Source organism: Lactuca virosa, chromosome 5, assembly GCF_052849685.1.
Source record: "Lactuca virosa cultivar CGN04683 chromosome 5, Lactuca_virosa_CGN04683_v6, whole genome shotgun sequence".
Taxonomy (NCBI): Eukaryota; Viridiplantae; Streptophyta; class Magnoliopsida; order Asterales; family Asteraceae; genus Lactuca; species Lactuca virosa.
This window is the reverse complement of record NC_136430.1, coordinates 103,028,750-103,040,200: the sequence shown is the minus strand read 5'-3', so window position 1 is coordinate 103,040,200 and position 11,451 is coordinate 103,028,750. Positions and strand designations below refer to the sequence as shown.

Genomic DNA, 11,451 nt, shown 5'->3' with positions numbered 1-11,451 from the left:
AAACTTAATGCAAGAAGCATGTCCAAAGCAATGTACTTTGAATATGAGACTTAGTTTCCATGGAGTTGATCTCCATTGGAATACCTTATAATGATTGTTGACAAGTCTTTGTGACTTTGTACATATTCATTACAGGAGGGTCAGTGCATATAAGTTTAAAATCTAAATAGATTTCGATAAATGATAGGAATTTGAAATTCTCACATTTTTCGATAAGGATTTGGGAGTGTGAAATTAGAATCATTGAAATTATGTTCAATTGGTTTATTTCACAAAGTAAGGATCATAGACAAACATAGAGTGCATACTTGGTGTATGGCAAAGCTATTGTTTAAGAAAAACATAGTGTACATGCTTGGAACATGGGACAACTAGTGTTTTTAATTCAAGTATAAAGTTGATAAAACCGAAACAATGAATAATGAGTAATCAGTATGGTGATAAATAAAAGTGTTTATTTATATTCATAGGGTTTGATACCATATTTGATTCATTTATTCTTGTGTTTCACTTTGCATGTTTTGACTTCCAGAATAACTAAGTCGCTCTTCCTGAATGATTAAGTTATTCAAACCATCCACAGTCGGTCATATGTTGGAAGTAGATATGAATCAAGACTGTCATGGGTTGGTTTGTAGAGGTCCAAGTTGGTGGACAAAGTGGTGCTACAACACTCATGAGTGCTCATAAGTTCTGAGTATTGGATTCAACCCGCGCTCATTTGAATCACTTCATGGATTTTATCACGAGTGATCATGAGACGATAATATCTTATATTCTTCAAACCTAGAGATATGAGTTGTTACTATGAGTTGGTTATACATTGATTGCACGAAAACGCATTGGTAACTCGATGTTATAAAACGTGCCTTTGTGTATGATTCAACAAGTAGTAGAACAAGCCATATGAGTCGAAGTTTATCCATTCCTTTTACCTTCGGGATAAAAGCGATATCTGTAGGCCCCTCGATGATTTAGCGAGGACACATGTGAGTGCTTGGCCAAGCCAGGACTGATTTGATTTGTTCAATCAGTCAGTCATCATAAATCGAAAATCGGGAAACAACAAATAGACAGAGAGAATGATTATAATCCATGTCTCAGTCCATATGATATCTAGAATGGAGTAATATATGATCCCTTATCTAATGGACAAGTCATTGACAAGGTCAGAGTTCGACAGCGGCTTTAAGAGCTACGATTGCCGGTTAGGTTTTGAAGTCATACTCAATAATAGTTTTAGACTTATCCAAGTAGGAGACTGTTGGATTAATGTCTAAGTCCATAACTATATTTGGTATGTACTTGACCCGACCCGGCATGGTCCATTTAGGTTGCACTTCACCGGCACAATTTATATGGATAGTCTTTTGAGAATAGTATATTTATGATTTATATTAATATATTATAAGTTCTAATATATTAATATGGAATCATATTATTTAATTAGTATTGATCAAGAATTAATTTAGAATTAATTAAGTGATCAAAAAGAACTAATTAAATATGGACTCTTATATATATATGGAATGGGCCAAGTTCATTTTGGTTGGGCTAAGCTTTCATGGATGGTCCATGGAGCTTTTAACCCATGGATCCTATGTAAATGAAAGGTCATGGGTATTAGGGTTTACATGGATGTAACCCTAATCCTCCATAATATATAAAGGAGTCCTTGGCTCACAAAATTGACACACGTGTGTGAAAATAAGGGTGGGCCGATTTTAGTGTGCATATATATTCTCTCAAGTTCTTCCAAGGTGTTTTGGTGATTTGTGATTCCATTTGAGGCTTCCCCACTATTGGGGCTAAGCTCGTAAAGCTTGAAGACATCAAGCTACATCAAAAGGTATGTCATCTAACTAGAACTTTGTAGTATAGGTGCTTCATAATATGCTAGTTAGGACGAAACCTTGGAATAGTTAATATTTGCATGTATAATAGAGAAAACATAGATCCAAGGTTTATAGGGTTGCATGTACACCATAGGAGTGTTAGAATGCTTAAAACCCAACACGATGATGAGAGGGGTAGCCGAGGAAGATGCATGGTGTAGAGCGGGGTGAGAGTTTATGTGGGTATTGGATATGACGGAAAAAAAGGCATCCAAAGACACGAAGGTGGGTGTAATTTGGGTGTTGTTTTAGTATGTGGAATTGGGGAGTTTCATTTTTGATTGAGGTGGATGGTAAGATGTTGAGGAGGTGGGTAGCCATGTGAAGAGCTTCTACCCAATATGTGGGTGGCATGTGAGCTTGAAACAGGAGGGTACGAATAATATTGTTTATTGTACGAAGCATTCATTCTGATTTACCATTTTGAGGTGAGGTGTGAGGACATGAGAAGCGAAATTGAATGTCGTTTGAGGAAAAATATTGATGAAAAAGTTTATTATTATATTCCCCCCCCCCCCCCCCCATTGTCACGTTGGAGAGCTTTAATAGTGGTTCCAAATTGGTTTATAATGAAGGTAAATTTGGAGTACACTTCCGATTTTCGTTTTAGTGGATAAACCCAAAGGTAATGTGAGATGTGGTCAAGAAAAATGACATAATATCATAAGCCACTCACACTTGAAATAGGTAAGGTCCATACATAAGAATGAATAATGTCAAAAGCATTAGAAACAATAGAATCGGAAAGCTCAAACGGAAGTTTAGTGTATTTGACCATTTGACATGTAGGACAAATAATTTTTGACAAACTTTTATTACATGAAATGGAATTGCTTGAAAGTAAAGATTCTAAAACTTTATTTCCAGGATGGCCGAGACGTTGGTGCCAAAGAGAAGGACTTGTGGAAACGAAAGCTTGTGGTGATGGTGGGAGGACCGGGTAGAGAGGACCGTCACTATCACATCAGATTAGAGGTTGTCGCGTCCTGTAATCGTTGACAGTAAAACCAAATTCATCAAATTCAATAGAGCATTTATTTTGACGAGTGAATTTGCGTACATAAATGATATTTTTAATAATTGATGGAGTGACAAGAATATTGTTTAAACGTAATGGGCGATAAGGATTTTTTATTGGAAGGATGCATGTCCGGTCACAGTTACAGGGATTTTGGACCCGTCTCCGACTAGTATATGACGAAATTTATGTTTATTACAAATAGAATCTAGGATACCTGCATTAGAGTGAACATGATCCGTTGCCCCCGTATCCATAATCCATTCGGCCGGTTCCTGTAAAGACATAGAGTTGAACATTTGAGGCAATAATATGGGTTGCTGATCTGGGCCGAACCAAGTCCAAGGAGGTGGAACAAAATTGTTTTTGGGATTTCCAACACTATCTGGTGGGCTTACAGCAGCATGGGCTCGAGCAGGAGAAATAGGCCGTGTGGTAGGAGCACCAAGTATGCTTTGTTGAGGTGTGGACCAAGTGGAGTGTCGACTTGCATAGGTGGCCATGTAGTAAAACTGTTGCTGTTGAGGTTGTTGTACAGCCGGCACCATCACCCAACCCAAATGAGATACATGTCGTTGATTTCCAGAGGAGGCTGCCACCTGATGTTGGCTGCCTTGTGGTTGCTGTCGGCGACGGCTGTGTGGCCGTCGTCGGTTGTCATTCCGGCGGGAGTTGCGTGGAGATTTGCTTGATCCGACATGCAAAATGGAGGGTGAGGAGGAGTGATCGACATGGGGCTGTGTAGACACATTGCGATTTGCCAAAAGACGTTGTTCCTCAAGCAACAACATCGATTTAGTTCTGAGAAAGATGGGAGAGGTTTGATGTGACGGATGATGACAGAAAAGTATTCAAAACGGCTGGAAAGTCCATTGATAGCATAGTTAACTAGTTGTTTTTCGTTAACCTTAGAGTCAGCATCAAGATTTCTGATTAGAGAGGCAAGGTTTTAAATCTTGGTGCAATATGCAAGAACCGAGAGGTCACCCATAGTGATGTTTCTGAGGTTATTATCAAGTTTCATAAGCTTCGATTCCTTGTTGTCTCAGAATTTTTTTTCGAGACTCACCTACACTTGACGAGCACTAGAACCGGGAACAAGAACCATGTCAATGACGACCGGAGAAAATGTGGAAAATATCCACATCTGGACAGCAACATCAATATTTTGCCAATCGGTGGTGGTGGGTGCGGTATTGGGTGGATCATGTGTATTGTAGATATGATCCAAGGCATCATAAGCTTGACAGAAAGTGGAGAAGATATGATTCCATGAGTCATAGTTTAGGCGTTCAAGGTCGAGGATCAGCGGGATACGTGACTTGATATTACCAACAGTAAAGACCTTGTGGACTGGGGCTGTTGGAGTCGACATGGAGGAAGAGTAGTAGTAGAACAAGGAAGGTAGTGGTGGAATAGCGGTGCTTCTGTGAAGGATTAGGGTTGCCGCCAGTGGTGTTAAAGAGGTAAGGAAGAAATCATAGGATTATTTCAGGAGAGTAGATGGTCTCTGATACCATAATAGGGAATAGAATAATGGGTAATCTTCTCATTGCTCAAATCAGAAAATTACAAGCATATATATACCAATACAATAGGGCCTATACCAATATATACATGGGCTACATACGTACATAGTGGGTTCAGAATACAAATACATACTAACAAGAACTTGGGTGCAGTGTTTAGATGACTTGAAGTACAAATACCTTTTTTGACTATATGGAACAACTTTTCGAGCATGTGGATAACTTAAGCGGGACCGGAAACAAGAGGAGAGTTGTGGATGCGGTGTGTTGCACGACGGATTTGGTTTCTGTGGAGGTTACGGAATGAAAAAGTTTTTGGTGGTGGCAAGATCAGAAAAGATACTATCTTTGATTCTAACAAGAGAATTCTCTTTTCTCTGGATTAGCAATAGATTTAGAAAACTTGTTATTTCTTGGAATTGTTGGTTGCATTCCCTTTAAACAAATTGTAACGTTTTTTGTTTGTTCTCTAGTTCCTTGCTAGAGTTTTTTTCCCTTATAATATGGTTGTTGACTATTTCAAAAAAAAAGGTACAACAATACACGTTTACAAGATGCGGCCTCTTTCGGAGACAATCAAAGTAACTCACCAAGAAAAAATGTTTAATTTTGTAAAACAAATTGAGTCCTATGAGTTATCTAGATCCAAAATCCATTTGTCTTGTCGATTTTCTTTATAAATTCTTCATTATTAATCCAGTTTGTATTTTTCAAGCCTTGAAATCTTCAAATACACGACCATGTATTTTTTTGATGTGTAACAATACAAGAATCATGAAACCTTTCATCATGTACTTTTCTTCATAAGTTCTTGATTATTAATTGGGAAATTTCCAGAAAAGTATTAAACTTTTAGAAAAAGTTTCAAAATGTTGGGTTTTGATACGAAATAAAAGTTTGTTTTTCACAAAAACCGGCAACAGAGGACTTTAAAAATAACAAGTTTATTTTTAGTTCATAACAAAACCGAACCATCATGGATCCATTTATAGATGTTAGAATGAAATAAAACCAACCATAGGATGTTTTAGAGATAACCTTTGAAGCCTTTGAACTCACTTGGTTTTGGGGTGTTGATGAAGATAACAAAAGATCAAATGTATGATCTTCTCTACAAGTATCCATCATCAAGAGTAAGGCACTTGGAATGCTAGTTCCTTATTGTATTCTTGAGTGTCTAAAGCCTTTAAGTGTTTAACTCTATTAAGCACTAAAGGGAACAACTCAAGAGGTCTTCTAATCACCAAAGCAAAGCACCAAACTTCAAAAGAAAAGAGATTCTTCATGCTCACGGATTTAGAGAGAAAGAAGGGAAGAAAGAAGAGCTTCACTCTTGCAAAAATGCAAGCCTCATGCATCTCTTATATAACCCATGAACGCCAAACCATTAAAATAATCTAAAGTAATGGTAGCCTTTAGAAGCATGGGAGACAAAATGTGGAAGGTTGAAAAAGCAACCTCCTACACCATCATTATGCATTTTAAAAAGTAAGATTCTTTATTTTTTATCAACTCTAAGTTTATAAAATATAAACTTTGTCTTTAGGTAAAAGACAAAAGAATTCAACTAGTCCAAAATGTTGTGCATGACTTATTAATTAATACCATATGAAATAATAACTAGTAATACTCTCTTATAATTATTATTTTCACAAAACAATAATTATTCCCTAACTACAATACAAGAATCGATATTATTTATTAATAATCATATTAATAATAAATATACAAAATGTGCCAACTTGATAAAGGTGTGACCCTATAGGATCATATATTATTAGCAATATCACTCCATAATTATTCTTGGGCATATAGACCCAACACAAAAAAGTCCTAAAAAAAATTTTGAAAAAAAAACCCAAAAAACCGACTAATACTTACACTTTAGTTCTTTTTTACCTTTTCAGCAGGTCATTGTCTACGTGGCACTCCAAGGTGGAAACATTTGCATGACATGCAACGTCATCCCTTCCGAGGTGCAAACATTTGCATGACATGCCATGTCAGCCCTTCCTTATTATTACATTTGCATGACATGCCACGTCAGCCCTTCCTTATTAAAAAATTGTTTTTTTTAGAAAATGAAGAGAGAAGGTTTCGAACCTGCATTTTCCTTCAAACAAAACTAATGAACCTACCAACTTATCTAGAAGCCTTACTTGATTTTAATCCTTCACGTTTATATATATTTAATATATGCTGACAGCTTTTTTCTGTATAAAATATATATTTTTTTGAACAACAGCAAAACTCAAAAAAGAAAGAAACTAGCTAGAAGCTAGCTAAAAAGTACAAAATTAAGGCGTTGACGGATTGCGCATCCAATCAATCCAACTAACACAAGCCTTAGAGTTCCGAAAAGAAAACAAATGAAAAAACAGATCAACAATAGTATCATACAAAAGATGCTTTTTAAACTTATTAGGGCTAAAGATGACACAATTCCTATACGACCAAATAACCCATAAACTCACCATGCAAACTGACTCCAAGCTAGGCCGATTTCTACCAAGAATCAACGAAGAATCAATCCAATCAAGCATCTCTGCAACACCAAGGTCAATAGGAAATGAAACATCAAGCCAAAGCCTTATTCTCCTCCAAATATGACGAGCCACCTCACACTGGAAAAAAAGATGCGAAACACTTTTTTCAACAGACTGACAAACTGGGCATAGAATAGACTCCAACTCTACACCTTTATCCATTAAAACCGAATGAACATGGATTCTACTTAACCTCAATCTCCACAAAAAAATGTTACCTTTAATTGGAACATTCCGATTCCATCTAGTCCCCACTCCACTGACCGGGAGAAAAAGAGAATCAATATGCCTTCTAGTGGAACTAACAGAAAACACCCCACTTGGATCAAGACTCCAGGACCACCTGTCGGGAATGGAAGTCAACTGAATAGGAGTCAAAATCTGTATAAAACTCTCTAATTTCTTAGCTTCAACTCCTCCTCTAATGCCACGTCTCCAAGAGAAGTTCCACCCACCAGAATTCCAAAAATCCGAGACCAACCCATCTTTCAGTAAGGATAACGAAAACAACCTATGAAATTGCGTTTTAAACAACACACATCCACACCACACATCCTCCCAAAACCGAGCCACAAACCCATCACTTACAACAATCGAAATCGAATCGGTTTCTAAGACATTCTGACTTTCCATCTTCTTGATAGAGTCCAAAATTCTCTGCCAAACTCCCATACCTCCAGAAGGCCGAGAATTATGAGCCAAAGCCCCAGAATCACCATGTAACCCTCTAATCAGCCTCACCCATAAAGACGAATGCTCATGAAGAAACCGCCACTTCCATTTAAAAAGGAGAGCCCGGTTAAACGCAACCAAACTACCAACCTCTAATCCACCTTTATCCCTAGAATTAAGGATAATATCCCATTTGAACCAATGAATACGTCTTTGGTCTTCCTCCATTCCCCCAAAAACAAGCCCTAAAAGTCTCCAATAAATGACAAACTGTAACCGGCATACGAAACAAAGAAAAGGAATAAATCCCAAGGATGCCCAAAACAGGTTTAATCAGAGTTAAACGACCACCTATGGAAAGCATTTTAACTTTCCAATTAGAAAGTCTCTTGCGAAACCTATCCACAATCACATCCCAGCTACTGACACGGCTCATAGACCCACCCACCAGAATTCCAAGGTAAGAAAAAGGAAAATTAGCTACATCACATCCCGTAATAGAAGCAAGAGAAGTTACTTCTGATTGATTAACACCAACACCCAACAAACTAGATTTAAAGAGATTAATCTTTAAACTCGAAACCATATAAAAACAACGAAGAATAGTGATAAGATTTCGAACATTGCCCTCCTCCCATTTACCCAAAAACAAAGCATCATCGGCATAAAAAATATGAGAAATCTCTAAATTAGCCTCTTCAACCTTAACCCCACAAAAATTTCCAGAAGCAACCGCATCCTCCATGGCTATATGAAGACCCTCCATAGAAATAAGAAACAAAAAATGGGAGATTGGATCACCTTGACGTAAACCTCTAAAAAGTTGAAACTCTTCAGTTGGGCTGCCATTAGAATAGAAAATCTAGCATTTTTCAGTAAACCATGAATCCAAGACCGCCACCTATCACCAAAGCCCATAAACCCCATAATTTGATCCAAATAGTCCCAACTAACGGAATCATAAGCTTTCTCAAAGTCAACTTTAAAATTAAGAAATTTCTTATTTTTCTTTTTCCCCCAAGAAACCATCTCACTAACCATAAGGGGTCCATTTAAAATTTGTCGACCTTTAAGAAAAGTCGACTGCTCCACACTAATAACATCAGGAAGCACCAACGCCATACATTTTTCTAAAAGTTTAGCAACAATCTTGAATTGCATCCCAATAAGGCTAATAGGTCAGAAATCATACACAAGTAACTGATTCTCAACCTTGGGGATAAGGTAATGAACGAGGAATTACAACCAACTGGAATAATAGGTTTATAAAAAAATTCCTGCACAAACGCAATCACTTCATCACCCCATGATATCCCAATAGTGTTTAAGAAACTGAAAAGAAAAGCCATCCGGACTTGGGGCTCTATCCCCACCACAATCTAGACCTGGCAAAACATGACACGACACGAAAACCCGACACGAAATTAGCGGGTTAGGGTCAGAGATTTCGACACGTTTATGTAAACGGATTGACACGACACGACACGATAATTAAACTGGTAGGGTTAGGGTCAAAACTTTCAACTCGAAGATGACTCGAATATGCCCCGTTTAATTATATATTATTTATAATAAGTTTCATATTTTTATAAATATATTATATGTTATAGACTTGTAGTGGGCCAAACTCAAGAATTAGAAGTAATATTCAAATTTTCAAAGTTACTTAATTTTAGTCATCCTCACCACCTATCCCTTTTACTCCCCAATTTTAACTCTTTTCATTTTTCCTTCTAAACTTATTATAAATTTTGTCATTCCGTCGCCTAACTCCAGTGTTTCACTTTTTCCTTTTTGCCTCCACAACTCCTACTTTCCAACCTTTAAAATATTTCAACCCGACATGACACAACATATTTACAAGGTCTAAACCTTAACTCGAAACCCGACACGAAACCGACACAAAAATAAACGGGTTGACACGGCACGACACGACAATTAAACGGGTCCGGTTAAGGTCAAACACTTTCAACCCGTTTAGTGTCTTGACATGACACGAACCCGACACGACACGGCACGTTTGCCAGGTCTACCACAATCCCAAACCGCCTCCTTAATCTCTTCTACAGTAAAAGGCATGTCTAATCCCAAAGCATTCTCCGACGTAATAATAGAAAATAGATTACTTCTCTCCTTCATCCGAATACCATTAAACGCTTGAAACTTAGAAGAGTAAAAATCAAAAACTTCTTTTTTACTGCCACCGGATCCGTAACCCACTCACCATTAACCGAGACCCCACGAACTAACATCTGACGTCTTTTTTTTTCAACATACCATGAAAAAATCCAGTATTCTCATCACCTTCAATAGACCATTTCACCTTAGCTTTCTAGACCACATCCGACACCCCCTGTTTTTCCATAGAAGCCAAAGACCCAAGAACCTGTTTTCTTTCATTACATAAATCAATAGAGATATCGCCACTATCAATACAATTATCAATATCATGCAACTGAGACTTCAAATCAGCCTTTTGATGCTCACGGATCTCCTTAGCCTGGACATGCCACTCCCGAATCCTATTCTTAATAAACATAAGCTTATTTTTGAACACAACAAATTTACTCCAGCTTTTATTCACCACAAACTCTGAAGCACTTGCTCGAATCACCTCATCAAAACCATCCAACAACATCCACGAATTAAAGAATCTAAAATGAGGAGGACCATAAGCAACCTTAACTTCATGTAGCAAAATAGGACAATGATCAGACCACAACCGATCTAACACTGCCACCTGTAATCCCTGAAACCGATTATAAATACCCTCAGACACCAAAAATCGATCTAATTTACTAAGCTTGACATTAGAAAAGTCAACCCTATTAAATTTATTCTCAATCATAGGCACATCCACAACCACCACATCATCTATAAAATCATTAAAATCACCAGCAGAAGATGAACAGAAAATGGATCCAAACCTCTCCTCAGGACTTCTAACCACATTAAAATCACCAAAAATAACATAATTACCCCCATATCTGCTAATAAAAGAAGAAATATAATTCCACAACAATCGTTTCTCTATAACATCTTGAGGAGTATAAACATTCATCATACAACATTCCATATTAAATGGCACCGAGATACCTCGAACAATAACAACATTGTTGGTACAAACAATGCTATTTTTTGAAACACATTAGGATCCCAAATCGATAAAATACCCCCGATCTCCCACGAGCACTACTAAAAGCAAAATCAAAATTACAATTCCCCCACATACTTCTAACTTTGAAGAGATCCAACTGAGTCATTCTAGTTTCTTGTAACTTCAAAAACGACACACCATTTTGAACACACAAAGACTTCACCCAATTCCTTTTATGACAAGAACGGGTGCTACATATATTCAAAGACATGTAATTTATTAAACAACCTGAATCACACCAATACTAGCCAAAATTTGTTTCACCTTATCTTTGTTACCCTCCATATCATAACTAAGCAACCTTCCCATTTCAACATACTGTTTCATGATATCCGAAATATCTTCAATATTAGTTGGGACTCGTTTTTTCAACAATCTCGAAGAACCATGAGAACTAGCAGAATTGGACTTCATTTTACTAGTCCCAGGATCCAACTCAGCATCACGCCTGAAACCAGGTGGTTGTGAAAGAGACTCAACCGAGACATTATCATCACCCAACCCTTAAATAGCCTCCACCATAGGACCTGCCACTATAGCAATCGGGACAGTCGAAACTGTTCCAGGACCGTCAACATCTACTAGACCAGCATCAACATCTACCGGACCAACCACATGAACATCTATTGGCACC

The 11,451-nt window shown here is 37.5% G+C and overlaps 1 protein-coding gene across 1 annotated transcript; it reads right to left on the bottom strand.

Annotated features, from left to right (window-relative positions):
* Positions 1-9,992: 9,992 nt before the first annotated feature.
* On the bottom strand, positions 9,993-11,231 carry LOC145111554 (uncharacterized). The gene is made up of 4 exons (XM_079047822.1): positions 11,119-11,231; positions 10,834-11,008; positions 10,757-10,791; positions 9,993-10,647 (listed from the first exon to the last, which is right to left on the bottom strand). Exons 1-4 carry the CDS (start codon positions 11,229-11,231, stop codon positions 9,993-9,995), a joined length of 978 nt encoding a protein of 325 aa, XP_078903948.1.
* Positions 11,232-11,451: the final 220 nt, after the last annotated feature.

Excerpts from the sequence above, each read along its gene's own strand:
- LOC145111554 (XM_079047822.1), bottom strand. The coding sequence starts at position 11,231 with ATGAAGTCCAATTCTGCTAGTTCTCATGGTTCTTCGAGATTGTTGAAA. Across the intron at positions 11,009-11,118 it reads CAGTATGTTGAAATGGGAAG|CACCCGTTCTTGTCATAAAA; the intron begins GTTGCTTAGTTA and ends GAATATATGTAG. Across the intron at positions 10,792-10,833 it reads GTGCTCGTGGGAGATCGGGG|CATTGTTTGTACCAACAATG; the intron begins GTATTTTATCGA and ends TTCAAAAAATAG.